General features: G+C 44.0%; 1 protein-coding gene across 2 annotated transcripts; it reads left to right on the top strand.

Moving 5' to 3' along the window:
* The first annotated feature begins 1,011 nt into the window (after positions 1-1,011).
* On the top strand, positions 1,012-19,241 carry TNFRSF1A (TNF receptor superfamily member 1A). Of its 2 annotated transcripts, none has more exons than XM_027838770.1 (10): positions 1,012-1,380; positions 9,427-9,580; positions 10,119-10,247; positions 10,472-10,630; positions 10,897-10,975; positions 15,550-15,614; positions 15,947-16,057; positions 16,611-16,642; positions 16,985-17,282; positions 18,222-19,241. In XM_027838770.1, the coding sequence occupies exons 1-10, from the start codon at positions 1,345-1,347 to the stop codon at positions 18,524-18,526; spliced, it is 1,368 nt and encodes a 455-aa protein (XP_027694571.1). In that variant the 5' UTR covers positions 1,012-1,344; the 3' UTR covers positions 18,527-19,241. The 2 variants fall into 2 exon arrangements, with proteins under 2 accessions (XP_027694571.1, XP_027694570.1); XM_027838769.1 differs by lacking the exon at positions 1,012-1,380 and adding an exon at positions 6,143-6,164.
* Positions 19,242-19,433: the final 192 nt, after the last annotated feature.

Raw genomic sequence — 19,433 nt, 5'->3', positions numbered from 1 at the left:
CAGATGGAGGCATGGTGGTCGCAGTGATTACTCCCATTATACTTACAGGAAATCTGAAGAAGCTTTGGACTTGGAGTCAGAAGACCAAGTTGGAGTCCAGCAACATACTAGCTGTGTGACCACAAGCAAGGCACTTTTCCTCTCTGAGTTTGATTTTCTTCATTTCTAGGGTTAGGGTTAGATCTGTCTGTTGAGCATAATAATATAAACACTGCCAACTTGAAGGCATTGCTGTGAAGAAGTGCTTTGTAAACTTTAAAGTCTTGGTATAATTAATTATTAACTATTACCACATCATCATTGTAACTATTCTTATTTTTATTGACAGATGAGACAGCTAGGTGGCACAGTGGATAGAGTGCTGGTTCTGGAATCAGGAAAACTTGAATTTGAATCCAGCCTCAGATGCTTACCAGCTGTGTGGCCCTAGGCAAGTCACTCACCCTCTCTGTGCCTCAGTTTCTTCGACTATAAAATCGGGATAATAATAGTGCCTACCCTCCAGGGTTGTTGTGAGGATCAAATGAGAGAATATTTGTTTTAAAAAAGAAAAACTCCTGGCACATACTAGGTGCTTTATAAATATTTCCTATTATTATTATTATTATTATTGCTATTATTAGACGAGGAAACTGATATTCAGAGTGACTTGTCCAAGGTCATACACAGGATTAGTGGCAGAATGGGAGGAGAGCCCAGAATCTCTTGTCTCCCCATCTTGTGCTATTTCCCCCTCCTTCCCAAAAGGGGCGGGGCAATGAGGATTAGCGATGCCTTGGGATTTTTGAGGGATTAAGTGATTTGTGGGTTTGAGGTGCTGGTGTTTAGATGGTTCGGCTCCAATGGTGGAATGGAAGAGGGGAAGGATTTCTCTGACTTTTGCATGGAAGTCATCGGAGATCTGGGAACCCCCCGAAGTTTCATCCAGGACTCTTGAATCCCTGGTTGGGTTAGGGTTAAATGTCTTTTTAATTTTTTTTTTTTTACCTCCCCCGCTTCACCCCGCCTCCTCCTCCGGCTCTTCCTGTCCTAGCAGAGGTTGCGACACCCTGTTTGCTCCCTCCCTCTTTTCCCCTAGCTTTCTCGGCTCCCGCTGCCTGCTCAGGTTCGGACCCTGGCTCAAGCCAGGGCTCAGGTTCTGGTGCCAGCCGCGGCTCCAGTTCTGTCTTCGGACTTGTCGGCATCTTGCGCTTAGATCTCCGTCCCCAAGAGCCTGGCTCAGGTCTCTGACCTCGGAATCCCGTGCTCGGTTCAGGACTGGTTCGCTTGCTAGCTCGCTCGCGGCTCCCGCAGCAGCCGCTCTGAGCCCTAATGGGGGAGTGAGAAGCTACAGCCAGGCCGGACATGGGCCACCCCACCCTGCCTGGCTTGGTGCCACTGGTGAGAGATGGACAGGGAACGGGCAGTGGTCGGGGGGTGGATTGAGGTATGGCTTTCATACAGCGCACCAGGGCACCAGGCGCAGTTCCCAGGGGATCAGACCCCTGATGTTCCCACTTCCCCTGCCCAACCTCTCCCTATCAATGAAAAGTACTCCAAGTTTATAGGTCCTCTGCCAGGTCACCATATTTGTCCCCTCGAGGCAGGATCAGAGCCTGAAAAGTTGAGGGATTTAGGGAGAGGGGGATAGACCATATGGGGAAAGAAGGACAGAGTCTTCAAGGAAAGACAGGTCCTAAGACATTGAAGAAATTTATAACTATAGGTATCGGGAGAGGGCAGGGGACAGGTTTTCATTAGGGGCTGAGGGAACTTGCCAGCTGAGGAAGAGAAAGGTATAGTGGTGGTGGGAGGGCCAGTTCTGAGGAATCTGAGTATTTTGAACTTTGTTCTGCCTGGCAAGAACTCTGGTGAGAGTGGATGAAAACAGATCGATCTGTGGAGAAAGGAAAAGACAATGTTAGGGATGAAGGTATGGTTGGGGGGTTGCTAAGTATAGTGGGCAAGGGGAATAGAGCCTTGGGGTAGGGCCTAAAGGGTGATGGACCTTTTGGGGTGCTATGTAACGGGATGTTTTTTGAAAGAGGCAGGGAGCGGTATTGCTAAGGGCTGAGTAAAGTATTTCTGTCTCTTGTCCCAGGCTTGTTCTGTTCCTTCTTTTACTTGGGGGTTATCCCCAACCTTCGCAGGACTCTAAACCTTTACTGTAGCCTGGGAGGGTTCTTGGACCGTACAGTCATCTGCCTGAAATGACACAGTAGAGTGTACCACTCTATACCCCACCTCTTCCAACCCCCAAACTGCTGTAGTTCAGTTTCTCATCCTACAGCCCAATTTGAGGAAGTGGGAAAGTTGTCTTCGTCATTAGAAATGCCCCTTTCTCTCCTCTCAGCACTCCTGGTTCTAGGCCTCATTCCACAGTCTCCTGGCTCTTCTCTCACCACCTAGGTCTCTCTGAAGTCTTCATCACCGTCTTGAACTCACTCTAATTCCCTGGGCTCTTAGCTCTCTCTATGGCCTCCCTGTCTTCCTGAACTTTTTGTTTTATTTTCTGCTTTTCAGCCTCACTTCATTTTCCTTTTCTTCTCTTTCTTGTCCTTCTTTAGGCTCTCAATCACTTCTCCTCCTCCATTTTTCTCTTCTATTTCTTCAGCCTCTCTCCCAGTCTGTCTTCTTTCCCTCTTCCCTTGTCTCCTGTCTCATGTCTTTTGCCCATATCCGTTGCTATTTTCACTATCACTTCTCTTTTCCTCTCTTCTCATATAACCCTACATTCCCTTTCTTCTCTTCTCTTTGTCATTTGACTTCTCTATCCTTCCCTCTCCTTTCTGAGCTTACTGAGTGAGGGCTGAGCACTGGAACCAGGAGAGAGACTAGCTGAATGCAGTGACTTGTTGGGTGGGTTAGGGTCCTGGCTCTGCTACCACAAATCACCTGTGTGATTTGGGGCCAGTCACCTAACCTATGTAGACCTCAGTCTCTTCACCATAAAATAAGAGTTGGACCAGATAATCTTTTAGGTCCCTTCTAGCTCTAAATTCTATGATCCTAAAAGCATCCTAATAAGGTATGTTGTGGAGGGCAAAAGAGAGAAATCAGTAAGAAGGAGTTAAGCATCAGAAACTTTGTGGAGATGTTTTGAGTTGGGAGACACTGATTGGGAGACAGCAGGAAGAGATGAAGGTAAGGAAAATGACGTAAGCCACATGACAGAAGCTCGTTCCTAAGGAGGGCAGTATTGTAGATCACCTTTTCTATTACTGGAGTTAGAGGACTGGAGTGTAATTAAGAAACGGAAAGAGAGAGATTGGGGAAGAAGTGAGGTCCTTAAATACAAGTCTAGGCAAAGGAGATCAGAACTGATATGACAATAGGAAACCATTAAGTTCTTGGGCCGGGGAATGACCAGATTATGTGATTAAAGTGTTTGAGGTAGAGATATAGGTTCAAATCACAAACAGTAGATAAGTGGGAGGTTTTTATTCGTTTTCATTCACTTAGTCAACATGTGCTTGACTTCCTGACTGATACCTGAGAATGAATGACTACTGCTGTATATGGGATAAAGGGAGCCAGGAGGGAAGCTCAGAGGTGGTTGCTAAAGTTTAGGTGAGTCAATGAGGACTTGGACTACAGTGGTGACAGGGGGAATGAAGAGGAAGGGGGTGACTCTGTGAGTGAAGAGGAAGAATTGCCAGGATTGATTGGATGTATAGAGGACAGAAGAGCAAAAATTGAACCACAGGAATCATGAAAATGATGGTTAGTGAAGATGTCTAGGTAGGCAAAGAAAATGATGAGTTTGGTTTTTGATGAGGTTAAGTGGCAGATATTTGGGAAATACCAACTGTAGGTGTTCTCAAAGCATCTAGGAGTATGAAACTAGGAAGATGATAAGAAATGGGGCTGAAAAGGTGTAATCCCTTTTCTTTCTTTATTTGGAGGCAGTTGGGGTTAAGTGACTTGCCCAGGGTCACACAGCTATTAGGTGTCTAAAGCCAGACTTGAACTCACATCCTCTGGACTTCAGGACTGGTGCTCTAATCCACTTTGCCACCTAGCTGCCCCTCCCTTTCATTTATTAACAAGCATTTATTGAATTCTACTATGTTCAAGGCATTGGGCTAGGCATTGTGGTTGATGTGGTTCTCAACGTCATTTAAGTAGACTTGTTATGAAAAGTGTCAGATGAGCACTGTAGACATATTATAAAGACCAAAGAAGCATTGCAGCCCAGAAAGGCTATGGGAGCTTAGGGGAGAGAAAGAGACATCATAGCAGATGAGGGTGGTCAGGGAAGGCTTCATGGAGGAAGCAGGAATTAAGCTGGACTTGGGATATTGAAGTCTGAGACTAGATGAGTTCCACTGAATTACCCAAGAGTCTTGATAGTCTTGAAGTGAAAGCTGTACTTATAGGAGGTGTTGATTAATTGAGTTAAAAGCTTGAGTACTTTTGATAACTGACTTGGGGGATGAGTGGGAGAAGGATTTGAAGGAAGGAAGTACAAGATGTCCAGAGAGAACTTGCTATGGGACGCCCAGGGTCAAGGTTGGGACTGAAGAACTAAGCTACAGCTTTTCTTCCTCACTCTGACTCTTGATCCCCACTCACCTTAGCACAGGAAATCACACTGAAAAACCTTCTACAACCGGAAGCTGTGGAGGAGGCAGGGGTGGGGGTGGTAACTGGGCCACCCCCTCAGTGGCCTCCCACTCTCACTTGAGTCCCAGCTTTCTACACTTCCTCTGTTCCTTGGGCTGGGACCTAAAGACCTAGTCTTGCTTTCTACTCTAAAGGGCACGTTTAGGGCAACTAATAAACGACAGTTAGCATTTATTAAGTGCCTACTATATGCTAAGCGCTGGGGATACAAATGCAAGCAAAAAAGAAAGACAGTTGAAGCCCTTGAGGAACTTACATAATAATAGGGGAAGGCTACACATAAAAGGAAGCAGTAGGGGTGGGGAGGAGGTGGGCCGAGAAAGTCCATTTAAGATGATGGTAAAGTCTGGAGAGTCAGAAGCGCTGCAAGGAGGAGAAAGAGCTTGAGCTTGTCTAGGTGTGGAATGATAGATCTGGAATCAGAAGACAAACCCATTTAAGATGTCTGCTCTGTTACTTGTTTACCTGTGTGACCATTTTGTCATATGTAAGGCTAAGGGACTGGACTTAGATGGTCTCTTCCAGCTCTCAGTCTGGCAGCAGTATTTCTCTAAGGAGTAGGATTAATTGGGATTTAGCTAAAGGGGGATGGCTCAACTGGAAAGAAGATGTCCAGGGGGTCTCAGCAGAAAGCTGTTAAAGGCTATTGTGGGAAATAATGAACTGAAGGGCAGGGGGATGGGCCGTGACCTGATAGAGAGGAAGTGGAGGTCAGGGGATATTTCCCTTTGGGATGGATTGGGAAAGGAGAGTTGCTGTTTCCTGGAATCTGTGGGCTAAATAGGATCAGGCACTGTTAATTGGGCCTTTTTTGGTGGCTGGGGGAAGTGAGGAGGGGGACCTTGCATGTGAATCCAAGGAGTAGGTATAGAATCTGAGACAGTAGAGGAAGGGGATGATGGTTCTCGTCCATCTGGTGCTGTCTCGTCCCTTTCTGTCTTTCTGTTGAGTCATGACCCTTGAAAACAGGGAAGCTGCCTGTTTTTCCCTCCCTCGGGCCTGAGTCACTGGGGCGTAGATGCTGGGAAAAGATTTCCCTTTCCCGGAGTTGGATTAACTTCTTAGGTGCTGGAGTAGGAGGAAATATGAACCACAAGACTACCTGTTTCTCATTCCAGGGAGTTTTATACTCAATGGCCCAAGGCAGAATTCTTCTGGAAAAGACTTTCTCCTTAGGATAGTGTGGGAGTCCAGGCTTCTGGATTTTGCCTCTGTTGTATAATCTTGGCACACCTACTTCCTTTCTCTGGGTCCCTCTCTTCAGGGAAAGAACCCATGTTCAGTAAATCATAGTTCTCAGAGTTGGAAAAATTCTTCCCCATAACCAACCTTTCTTATGGTGATTTAAACCTTAAATCCTGTAACCAGAGAAGGTGGTGAACAGCTTGATTCCGGGAAATGCTGTATTTGCAGGTGAACTAGAGATGATGTAGCTGCTCTATATTGTGCTTGTGTTTGAGAATGGACTTCCTCGATAGCCCTGTATTTGAAGCTTCGGGCCATGTATCAGAATGAACTCAAGTTATCCACCAGCTTTAGGGCCACTATGCCTGTGCCTGGTAGGTACAATAGTTACACTGGTGCCACTGCAGTATTATATGGGGCAGCTAGGTGGCGCAGTGGATAGAGTGCTGGGCCTGGAGTCAGGAAGACTCATCTTCCTAAGTTTAAATCTGGTCTCAGACACTTCCTAGCTGCGTGACCCTGGGCTTGTCACTTAACCCTGTTTGCCTTGGTTTCCTCATCTGTAAAATGAGCTGGAGAAGAAAATGGCAAACCACTCCAATATCTTTGCCAAGAAAACCCCAAAATGCGGTAACGGAGAATGGGACATGTTTGAAATGACTCAACAACAACACTGCAGTATTAGAAGCAGTCCAAATGGCTTATGCTTTGTCTTTGATACTTGACTTGTCCACGAGGTGGTGCCATACTCAAACCACCAGCCAAGTGGTCTTGTGAGAGTCTCTGGTGCTCATGTATGAGTGACACTGCTGAGTGACAAACTCATGCATGAGTCACACACCACTGAGTGACACACTTTTATTCAGCTGGGTAAATTAAAACTCATGCTATCAGGGTTCTGAAGTTAGAATGGGAATGACATCAAATATTTCTCAGGATTGTTTAAAAAATTTAGGAGGTTTGCTCCAAACCCACTTCCCATTTCTGCTTTCTTCTTTCTGCTAAATAGCCCCCTTCATTTGCAGAACACAGGCAGACAACATATTGGGGTCACCTAGTTTACTAGGGATAGTAAAAATGAAAGAAAAACTCAAGTGTTCCCACAGCGAGCCCTCAGCGCAACTTCTGCAACTCCAGACTCTCCTCCCTGGTCTTGGGTGCAGTGTGGGGTTTCTTAACCTCACTCACTTACAGACCACGAAAATGAAATAAGGGGAGGGTGGAGGAGGTACGTGTCCATTGACCTCAGAATATAAGCATGGAAGGCAAGGGTAATCAGGAAGAGAAATAAGTCCTTGACTGGCCACTACATGGGTCTTTATAATAGTGGACCATTTCCTGCTCATGGGGTCCTCCTCTAATTCTGGTCGCCACTTCTACATCTGGTCTGCTAATAGCACTGGTACATGGACACTAGCCACAGTCCAGTCTCAGATTTTTTTACTGTGAGTCCTAGTCACCACAGATAGAAATGTGGGCTGTAGCAAACAGCAACCCAGATAGCTGACTCCTAAAGTTCCCTGGTCTTAGCTGTGTCACATGTGGAGACCCTCAGTCTGACTGTAGTCTTAATATTTATAAAGTGCTTAACAGAGTGCCTGACACATAGTAGGTGTTTAACAAATGCTTGTTCCTTGCATCTCCCTTGATTTGTAGAAGAAGTCTCTTTTGAGGGCAAAGGAAAGGAAGGGGAGAAAACCCCATTCTGGACACATGTGTTTAGATCTTCCTTTCTTCCTATCACATGATTTCCTTCTGAGAATCTCCTCCACACCCTCCCCCAGGACTTCTTACCTACTTGGAGTGCTCTCTTCCTTAAAACTCAGGGGATTGCAGAGTGGTCATCAGCATTGTTCCACTAGTCCTCAACTCATTATTCCCTGGGGGTCTCAGTAAATGGTAGTTTAGAACAGTTAAAGGCCCAACATTGGTCCTGGTTACATTTATCTGAAAGAGTTGATTTTTTAACTTAGCTATTACTCTGCTGAGGCTAAAGGGTTAGATCAGTAGCCTGGAAGTCCTTTCTTTCTTCTGGCCGTGTTTTCTCTGATATGATTATAATAGGGTACATCAAGTTCCTGTGATGCAGTTCTCCAGGATGGCTTCCATTAATGGTTCAGGGGAGGGAGCTGCTATTTATGAGGAGAAGCTCCAGCACAAACTTTAAGAGTTCAAGTTAGAGAGTTGGTGAAGGACTGGAACCCAGGAGAACCACTCCATGAAGAGGGAAGTGGCATCCTCCCTGGAGTTGGGTTTGCCGTGGCTCTGGCTCTGGTCTGCCATTTCCTTTGCAGCTGATAGACAGAGTTGACCTCATAGGTTCCCAAACTTTCCCTGTGTCTGGAACCTGAACCCACTAAGTGAGGGTTCCTGGCATCTTCTACTTTGTAGACTGTTCCAATTTGGCTGATTGCCAATGGTAGCCCAGAAACACATGAATTCTTTTCTTTCCATATGACTCTTTTCTCTTCTTCATATAATCACTGAGTCCAGGAAAAGTCCTAAGAGATGCCAACTCCTGGAGCTCTCTCTAATGAGCTCCCTTGCCTTGGAGATTATGGATATTTAAAACTGCACTTGGAGAGCTCCTTTATGAGCACCTGACATACTCCTACAGTGATGAGTACCACCAATTCATAGAACTGAAGTTAAATGATTAAATCCCAGAAGTTAAATTACTTTGAGGACATGTCTTTCTGCTTAGAGAGGCATGGGAGATTGTGCTCTCTGGCTTGCAAAAGGAAAAATGGGGGCCTAGAGAGAGCAAAGGGCTTATCTGTGGTCATACAGCCAAGTTGGAGATGGAGCTAAGATCTAGGAATTGAAAGGACTTCTTTTAGCATCATGGTAAATGCCCTGGGTACAAAGCCCAGAAAGGGCTTAGGAAGTATTTCTTCCAACCTGGAGAATGCAGCCCACTGCGGCAAAACATAAAATCATGATTTTGGAACTTAGTGGTCTCTTTGAGGTCATTCAGTCAAACTTTATTTATCCTCTGACCTGAGGTCAGACCTGTTCATGACCTCTTCCTCTCTGACAGCTACTTCTGACCCCCATGCCGTTCCCCATTCTTTCATTTACCAAATCTGTATTTACTACCACCCAGCATCTGACCCATGTCCTTCTGCCCCACCTTTACACTTTTCACCTTAGTCCTAGGGGTATTGGTGCTAGAAATATGTATATTGGTGTTATAGTTCTTGACATTTGCCTTGGAACATTAAAAAAACCCATCAACCCCCTTCCCCCTCCCCCCCAAAAATCTAACTAAACCCTGATCGTATTCCTGACCAAAATCACTCTTCTTTTTTAGGGCTGTTCATCAGAAGGAAAATAATTAGGAAGGAAAGTAAATTAGGACAACTGAACTAAATCTGAGGAGGGGAGAAATGGAATGAAGGCAAAGCATAGAATGTAGCTGTCTTTCAGCCACTTGCTAATGATAGCGGAGAGACAAGATAGGCACTGGTGAAGTAGTTAGAGATGGAAGGCTTCATGGAGGAGGTGAATCAAGTTAAACCTTAAAAGATGGGTGAGATTTGGGTAGAATAAAGACCTCTCAGGTTTCTGTGCCTTCACCATCTTTCCCCTGATGGGTTGTTTTCTTTTTTTCTTTCATGTCTGGTTTTTCTCCAGGTGGCCCTGGCCCTAATGGTGGGACTGTACCTTCCCGTAGCTCCTGGGATGTCTACCCATAAAAGGCATCAAGAAAAGAGAGACATTGAGTGTCCCCAGGGGAAATATAAACATCCGAAAAATGAATCTATCTGTTGTCTCAAATGTCACAAAGGTATAAAGTGGTGATAGTATTGGATTCCTTCACAGAACTGACTCCTACTTTTTTTTGTAAAAATAAATTTTTGTTAGTATCTTTTGCTTATATCACTTACATTTCCTTAGAATTTTTTTCATCACCTTTGTGTTCCTTCCTCCTCATCATTCTTTTTATAATAGAGTAAAAAATAGTTCAGCAAAATTAACTAATGTATTAAAAAAAGTCTGATGTTATATGCAACATTCAATACCCCATTGTCCCCTACTTCTGCAAAGAATAAGAAGTGCCTTCTCTCAATCCCTTTCTTGGGGACCAAATTTGGTCATTAACTGGGTGCTTTTCCTGAAGTCTTCATGCACTTCCATACCCAGGGTCTCCCTAATGTACTGATTTTTCTGGGCTTCAATTCTCTGGCTTCTCTCCAAAACAGATCCCCTCATCCCCTGGCCTTGTCCCTGTTGGGACAGAGATCCTCTCTGATTCTCACTTTACTCTGTTGCTCTATCTCTCATACTCCATTGACCACCTAGTCTAACTCTCTACCTTACTGTAGGGACTTATTTGGAGGCTGACTGTGGTGGCCCAGACCTTGCACCTAACTGTAAGACCTGTGAAAAGGGCACATACACTGAGATAGAGAACTACTTCTCGAGGTGCCACAGCTGTTCTGTCTGCAGAAAAGGTGAGTCCTTGGGAGACAGATGGAGCCCATTAGCAGGGAAGTTCCATGAATGGTGTTCCCAGGTAAGGCTGGTTAGAGGGTGGATAGTAGTGGGGTGAATACATGCATGTTTGTGTAACAGTGGAGACCTTATCTACACTACTTGGAGGATGTGGAATGGTAAGAAAAGAAATAACGAAGTATAGAGTTGATCTCTAAAGAGATCGTTCATCTCTTCCTAACAGAGATGGGCCAGATACTGAAGAAAACCTGCACAGTCTCAAGAAACACAGTGTGTGGATGTGGGGAGAACCAATTTCAGCAAAGGCAAGGGGACAAAGATAATGGACTCTTTAGATGTGTCAACTGCAACCCGTGCCTCAATGGCACGATACGACATCCATGTGAGAGCACCATTCCCCAAATCCTCACAATTTTCCCTGACCATAAGTTCTTCCCCTTCCTTTTTGGACATTTCCCCACTAACATCTCCCTTTCCCCTTCCAGTTGAATGAACATTCCCTTTTCCCTTACTTCCTAAAGCAGTCTCTATGAACCATTTCCCAAAGGCCTTCTCCACTATCTAGATAGTACACCCCCTCCCCTGGTTAGGGTCAGGTCCTTCTTCCTGTCTTGAGAGTTCATCTTAATGCATTACATCTACCTACAGGTCAGGAGAAACAGGATGCTGTGTGTATCTGTAACAAAGATTTCTTTTGGCATGGTCACAAATGCATCTCATGTGATGAGTGAGTATTTCTTGTCAGCTCTGGGGGTGAGAGGTGGGTGTTGAGGGTGGAAAGGGAAAAGAATGGTTAGGGAAGCTACTGGGAGGATGGAGGGAAATGCTAGTGAGGGATGGGAGGGTACCATATACCCCACTGGCTCTTTGCTTCATTCTAGAGACCAGATAGCTCCCTTCCCCACTTTTTAACCTCACATTGAGGTCCCATGTGTCAAGAAGTCTTTGAGAAGGAACAATTTAGCACTATTTGCCAAATGAAAGAAGCAGAAATACACTGTCTGAGTTCTAAAACTATGTTTCTTTTCATGATTAAGGCCCTTCATTCAAGCTATTTTTTCCACTTTCGTCTATATCACACTCAAAGCCCTATACCAGGTCTCATCATCTACTAGGACTGTGTTTTTTGTTCAGTCATTTTCAGTTGTGTCCAATTCTTTGTGACCTCATTTGGGGTTTTCTTGGCAAAGATACTGGAGTGGTTTGCCATTTCTTTCTCCAGCTCATTTTATAGATGAGGAAACTGAGGCAAACAGGGTTAGGTGACTTGCCCAGGATCACACAGCTAGTGTCTGTGGCTGGATTTGAACTCATGAAAATGGGTTTTACTGATGTCAGGCCTGACACTCTGTCACCGCACCACCTAGCCTCCCAGGACTATGTTTAGGAATTATCAAGCATGTAACAGGACTATATATATCTTACTGAATACCACCTCCCAACCCCCCAATCTTATCAGCTTTCACTCAGTCCTTGAACCTGGAATACCATTTGGAAATAAGGCATTTAATAATGATAACTTAAGGCAATAAATCAGGTCTGGCCTACCTATGCTAGTGTCCAATTTATTGTGGCTGTGATGGTTCCATCAGTTTTGTGGTTTGGGGTCCTGTCTGTGAGGTGAACTTTATTTATTCTTGTAGACAAAGTGCTTCTAGCTGTTGCTACCAGGTAAGCATCCTTGCCTCTCCCCACCAATATTTTTTTTCAGGCATAGCTTTAGGACTGGAAGACAAAGAACCCAACCTATCTATATTTAGATAAAAATAAAAATGTTTCATTTTTTTAGGCAATTGGGGTTAAGTGATTTGCCCAGGGTCACTCAGCTAGTAAGTGTCAAGTGTTTGGTCTGAGGCCAGATTTGAATTCAGGTCCTCCTAACTTCAGGTCTGGTGCTCTCTATCTACTGTGCCACCTAGCTGCCCCAAAATGTTTCTTTATGACCAAAAAAGTCAATTAAATTACCACAGATAAAGTAGAATTAAAAAAAATTTAAAAAAAAACAAAGTGCAAAAAAGGTAATCATTTAATGTTATTGTGATAAAGCTCTTTCTAGTTCAGTTTATTATCCACTGTTTTAAATAAAGTCATTGTTCAGTTGTTTTTAAATAATACAGTTATTCCTTCCATATCTCGGGGGTTAGGGGCTCAGTGCTCCTCCACTCCCCCATGTGGAAAATCTGTCTTCTCTTCATACCAGAGAAGAAGTCTGAATTTTTTTTCTTTTATGGGGTGTTCATAGTACCTTATTGTAAAATTTGGGTTGAGTATTTGGTCATAGGCTCTGTGCCATCTGCTGGCCTTCAAGTGTCATCTGAGGCTTCCACAAAACTCCCTAAAAATTCCCATTTAATTTCTTATGCCAACCCATGACATATCAGAACTTCAATGGGGAAAGTCAAGATGTGGAAGGGATAATTGTAAAATGTTAGTGTTTAAAGGTTCTACAAACAAAACTCTGCAACAGACTCAATGACTAAGAGCTGTCCACCTTTTGGGTTCTACCCATCTCTCTAGCCCTACTCTCCTTCATGCACTCCCTACAATCTGGCCAAACTGGGCCACTTGCCTTTCTCCAAACTCAACATTCCATCAGAAGATGGCCTTTGTCCTTTCACACATGCTGTCTCCCCTGGCTGGAATGCATTCCCTCTTCATTTCTGCCTTTCTCAGGTTCATCTGGGGCCTCTGCTTAGGTGCCTTTTCTTTATGAAGCCTTTCCTGATTCCCCTCCAGATATTAACATTCTCCCTCTTAAACTATTCTTAAAACTCTTGGTCTGATTTCTTCTTTGCTGCCTTCTGTCTTTACTCTGTATTATACTTATCTGTGTTCATATTACTTCTCCACTAAAGAAGGAAAGCTCATTGGAACCAGGGACTCTTTTTGTCTTTGTGCCATGCGTATAGTGGGGTGCTTAATAAAATATTTGTTGTAGCGTGTCAAGCAGATGTCTTCATAGGGGTATCTGAGCAGTCTCTTATACAGAAAGCAATCTTTACCAACTGTTTGCTAATTATATTAATTATATTATTATTTTATTAATTATTTAATTAGACACCTTTGGCTAGTGTTTGGTGAAGGTAAATACTTATGTCATATAAATTTATTACTCACAATAATTCATTTAAATTTCCTTCTTTACATGATCTGTCTCAGATCCTACTTTGGGGCATTGTCACTTGGTGTTCTGAAAAATCCTTCCTGAGGAATACTCCTACACAGCAATTCTGGTAGCCTGTATCCCTCTACGTGTTTCTCCTCCCTCTGTCCAACAGTTCTTGTCTCTTCTGGTCTCTAAGCCTCTGCAGGAGAATTTCAGACTGTGGTATCCCTAGGAGAAAAGGCATTGGACTTGGAGTCAGAAGGCCTATGTTTTAGTACTGGCTCCAGTACTCACTAGCTATGTGACCTGGGGCTAGTTACATTATCTCTCTGAATCTGGGTAATATGAAGATAACAATACATTATTATATGTATTATACATAATACATGTGCATCCCCCAAAGGGCTGTTGTGAAGAAAACACTTGGTAAATCTTAAAGGACCATATAGATAAGGAGTATCCCTTTAGCCTCATCATCAAACTGTTCCACTCCTTTGTAATCCTCTTCAATTCTCACCTCCTCTAGGCAGTTTTTCTAAACTAGCTGGACTCAGTTCTGCCACTCTAAAACATTCCAAAAGCACTCTCAGTTTGTTCATATAAAAAGAGCTTTATATACAGGGGTATGATGGTAAATGTTTAAAATACAGCTAACAAACACACTTTTCAGTTTAATTGGCATTATTAACTCTTTCTCCATCACTCTTTGAAATCTAAACAGTCAACAAAACAATAAATATAGCTCTGATTTGTAGTGTTTTCAGATTTCTGAGGAGTAAATAACTCGCACTGAAATATAACTTTATACTAATTGCCTGGACATTCCTAATTATGTTCATGTTTCTGCTGTGTTTTTCATAAATGTACATTTGCTTTATTTTCTCCGTTAGGTCCTATGTTAAAGAAAATCTAAGATATAGAAGGGAGCTTGGAAGTCACCTAGTCCAGTGGTTTCAAACTCAGATAAAAACCAGAGCCACTAAACTGTACATTAGGATCCCTGTGAGCTGTATATTGACTTAGAAAACCATATATTAATATTATCTATGTTCTACTATACATATACATGTGTGCACATGTGTGCATATGTGTATATATATATATATATATACACACACATTTATGGACAGCTAAGTGGCACAGTGAATAAAGCAACAGGCCAGGAGTCAGGAAGACCTGCCTCAGACACTTACGAGCTGTATGACCCTGGGCAAGTCACTTAACCCTGTTTGCCTCAGTTTCCTCATCTATAAAACGAGCTGGAGAAGGAAATGGCAAACAAGTCCAATATCTTTGCCAAGAAAACCGAAAATGGGGTCACGAAGGTTGGATACGACTGAAAAATGACTGAACGATTGTATTTTTTAATTATTTTGTTAAATATTTTCCAATTCCATTTTAATCTGGTTTGGGCTGCACTTGGGAATGTCTTGGGCTGCTGACAATGTGTTTGATCTCTCTGAGCTAGTCCAATTCCCTGATTTCACAGAGAAGGAAACAGGTCCCAGGGAGATTTAAAGTCTTACCCATCCCTTTCGTATCTAAAATTCTGTGATTTTGTTTTGTTTCTCTATATTTTCCAGTAGTGTGTAATGCAGGCCAAATGCCAATATGCCGAATAAAGTTACAATGAAAATTTCTGTATAACAAGATTTCCAAGATCTCATCAAAGACCTGTTTGAAATATATATAATATGTATTATATTGAAATGTGTTTGAAGCAAAATAACCAGCAGTTTCAAAAGTCTGTTTAAAAGTTATTTATTTATTGAAACAACATTTAACTCAATCAAATTCCAACATAAGTTATATGAAGAACATTTTGGAATTTGTTCTAAAGATATGACTTTATATATGACTAATAACAGTTTATGTTTTTCTATTGCTTTAACGTTTTTACTTTTACGTTTTTATATTACTTTAAGCTTTGCAAAGTGATTTACATAATTATCTCATTTGATCTTCACAACAACCCTGTGAAGTATTTATTACACAGGAGGAAACTGAAGTCAAAGAACTGAGGTGACTTCCATTAAGGATGCAGAATTTAAATCTAGGTCTTGGCACCTCCAAGTCAACAAGTCTTTCTATCATACTGCATTGCCGCCTTCTAAGACTTTACATAGATCAGTGTTGCTGACTGACCGATCTGTATTTGGCCAGAAGTATTTACCCGTTTCTTTCTCCTCTTTTAGATGTGTGCCAGAGAAAAATTGCATGAGTGTCTGCACCCCAAGTTTTGTTAAATCACAGCCATCAGGTGAGACTTAATAGGATGCTCACTTACCCCATTTCCTCCAGCCTTGCTCCCCTCTATCAATAATTTCCCCTCCATCCTTCCTCTCCTTCCCTGTTTCCTTTTTTTTTTCTGTTCACATTTTTATTTTTTTAGCCAAAGACAAGTTTTATTAGAACATCAATTGGGGGTGGGTGAGATTTAAAGAATCCGCCATATTGGCCAGACTCTTAAGGAATCTAAGCGTTTGTATCACTGATGCAAGCGGGCCAGATCTTAAGAATCTGAGCACCTTAACGGAGGGCAGATGGACCTTATATTTTCTGTTCACATATTAAGACTTTCTTTGTCGCTAGGTCCAGTGCTGATGCCCTTGGTGATCTTTTTGGGATTTTGTTGCTTCTCCCTCATCTTCATTGTCTCATTCTGTCATTACCCACGATGGAGGTCCAAACTGTATGTAATCGGTGAGTAGAGTCTTGGGGTCATATTTGGTGAGGATAAGAAATAAGAAATATGGGATGGGCTGCTGGGTAACTGGTAATAACTTTACATGTATTCAGCTTTAAGGTTTACGTAACTTTCTGCCCAACATCTGTGAAGTGGGGAGTAGGAGCAGTATTATTTCCATGTTACAGCAGAAGAAACTCAGGCTGAGGGGGGAAGTTGAGCAGCTCGCTGAGGGTTACAAAGCTGGAGTCACAGGGTCACAGATTTAAACCTGGAGGAAGATTAGAGGTGATCTTCTAACCCCCTCATTTTAAAGATGAGGAAACCGAGGTCCCAGACAAGTGAAGTGTTAAGAAGTGTGCATCTGGGACGCAGATGACCTTTTGCTGAGTCAGGAGTTCCCTCAGTCGGTGAGAAAGCACACAGGCCCTGGTGCGTGTCACCACAGGTCCCCATTGTAGTGAGGTTTATTTTTTCTTTTTTGTAGGGGGAAGGGGATGGGTAGAGAGGGGAAAGGGAAGGCACGGATGAGGAAGTGAAAATTGTGATGTCTTTGTTTCTCTTTTTCAGTCTGTGGGAGACAGTCTCCTCCTGTAAAAGAGGTAAGATGAGACTAGATGTGGGACCCCCTTTAGCTCCCCTCTCTCTCCCCTTAGTGGTGGTCTCTGACTACTCCCCTCATCCCCCCAACACCTCACTCCCTGAATCTCTAACAAACAGCCCGAACCCCCTAAATCTCTTCTTGACTCCCCTAATCTCTCATCTCCCCTCCTTTATCATGCCCCCTTGGCTAAGCCCCTCTGCCCCACAAACAACCTTAAGGTTCCATGCTAGGGACGCCCCTGGGGATATAGACCAGGCCTGAGGGCTCGCTCCCTCTCCTCCCCCGCCCTCAGGGAGAGGGGGCGTGGCTCCGGCATGACTCCTCCCCTTAATTCTTCCAGGAAGAAAATAAGCGGGCTCTGGTCCCACCCCCTACCTTGGACTTCACTCCTGTCCCCTCCCAAACCCTCACCTCCTCTCCAGCCCCGGCCCCGGCCCCGGCCCCCGCCCCCATCTCCGTCTCCACCGCGGCCCCTCCCCTCCCCTCCACCTTCTCCTCAAGCAATTGGTCGACTGTGTACAATGTACAACCTATCGTGACGTTGGCACCGCCCCAGCAGCGGGCCGAACCCACCATTCACTGCGCGCAGATGCCATCAGACTGCGTCGTGTATGACGTCACCGCCCTACGTCTTGACAGTGAGTGCTCAGCCCACCCAGCTTGAGCTCTGGGGCACCTGGCCCCTCCCCCCAGGATAGGAAAGGAGTGTGCTTGCGCGAAATCTTGTTTGTTCAAGAACCGGGTTGTGGGGCAATCTGGAGGGTAAGTGGGGCGAGAGTTGTAGGATAATAGGATTTATAAATGGAAAGCAGCTTGGAATTGGCCATGTTGCAGCCCCGACTGCCAAGTGCCGTGTTCAGATTCTGTCTCAGTCACTGCCCAGACGTGTGATCCAGAACAAGTGATTTTACTGCCCTGTGCCCGTTTCCTCATCTGCAAAAGGGATAACTAGTATCCCCATTGATTATTATTGTTAATATTTGTTATTAATCTAATAGCAAAGTTTATAGATATATTTAATATTTGCTATTACTACTAGCATCCATGCTACTGTTTTAAGGATAAAATGAAATAATGTTGCTAAAGCCCTTTGTTAACCTTAAAAGTGCTATATAAATAGTGGCTATTTATTCTTACAGTTGAAAAAACTGAGGCTCAGAGGGTTCATGATGTGCCCAAAGTCACAAAGTTAGGAGGTAGGTCACAGAGGTGGGGTCCAAGTCCCATCCAATAAGTATTTATTAAGCATCTACCATGTGCCAGGCACTGTGCTAAGTGCTGGGGATTCAATTAGTAAGAAGGATAGCCCTTGCCCTCAAGAAGGTTATAATATAACGGGGTGGAGGGATGGGGAGACAACAGAGGCAAGAATCAAGGTTGATTGCTTACTCTGCAAAGCATTGGATTAAACTCTGGAGATAGAAAAAAGCAAAGTAAGGTACTCTGGGAGGTCACATTCGAATGGGGAAGAAAGTGCCTATGGGAAGGTTTCAGCTACAAGCCAGTCTTTCCATTGCTCTGTACTGCTGAAGCTGGTTGGCATCCCTTCATATGCTTTCCCTCTCTCCCTCCCACAGGGCCAGCCAAGCTGTATGCAGTGGTAGACGAAGTGCCTCCCACCCGCTGGAGGGAGTTCATACGCCGTTTGGGACTGAATGAGAATGATATTGAACTCTGTGAGATGCAGAACCCCCGCTGCCTTAGAGAAGCCCACTATAGCATGCTAGCAGCGTGGCAGAAGGGAGTACCCCGGCACCAGGCCACTCTGGAAGTGCTGGCCCAGGTGCTCACTGACATGGACTTACATGGTTGCCTGCAGAACATCACAGAGACCTTGAAGCTGGGCAACCCCTCTGGACCTCTGTCCCCTCTCTCTAGGTGAGGCTGTACCAAGCACTTATTTCCCTTTTTTGGCCTCACCCCTTGTGGACCCTTCATGCATATGGGACCTAGTCCCCAAGGATTATTTCCCTTCCCAGGAAGGGCTCAGTGGAGCCCCAGGGCAGACCGGGTGGACGATTTTGAAAATACCCTGCACTTATCCACGTCGGCAGTCTTTGGGGAGCCCCATTTCTGTAGTGCTCCTAGCTCACTGTTTATTTGGTGCTATATGCAGTCAGTGTACCCTGACTTTCTCAGCTATTAATGCACTATGTGAATGTGGAAAAGTAAAAGGAACACTGCTAAGTGGGGTGTAGTTTTACCAAACTATATTATCTGAGTAGGGTTGGGGATCTCTGGGATGCATCTGAGGATGCAGATAAAACGTGGAGCACTAATGGATGGAGTATGGGCAACTCAGGCTACAGATAAGTAGGCTTGGGCGCTCAGGCTTGGTCACTGCTTCTCCATACATGGTAAACAAGCAGTCTTTGTAACAGTTTTTTTTTTTTACACTAATGTAAACCCAGCATCATTCCTTCCTCCTCGTACCACCTCACATGGTTTCCTCTTTTATCTCAGCTTAGAGGAGTGGGAGTCAAATGCTAGGTGTCATGTGGGTTAGGAGGCTGAAGGCAGAGGCCAGAATTATCTTTTTGTAAATATTGTACACTAAAATTTTTGAAATTAAAGCTCTGGATCATTTAGTAAATGGATTACATTTCTTATGTTTGCTTTGGCTGTGAGAAGTCAGTGGCTTTACAAAGGGAGGGATCAAAGCGGGCAGGAGTTGGGTCATAGACCCAGATGACTGTAATTTGGACCAGCAGATGTGAGAATGGAGACAGAACTGGAAGACCCTGAGGAGGGAGATTGGGAGCAATGTTTTCTAGTTTCTGTTGTGAAAG

The sequence above is a fragment of the Vombatus ursinus genome, unplaced genomic scaffold, assembly GCF_900497805.2.
Source record: "Vombatus ursinus unplaced genomic scaffold, bare-nosed wombat genome assembly UNPS02014830.1, whole genome shotgun sequence".
Classification (NCBI taxonomy): Eukaryota; Metazoa; Chordata; class Mammalia; order Diprotodontia; family Vombatidae; genus Vombatus; species Vombatus ursinus.
This window is presented reverse-complemented; position numbering and strand designations above follow the sequence as displayed.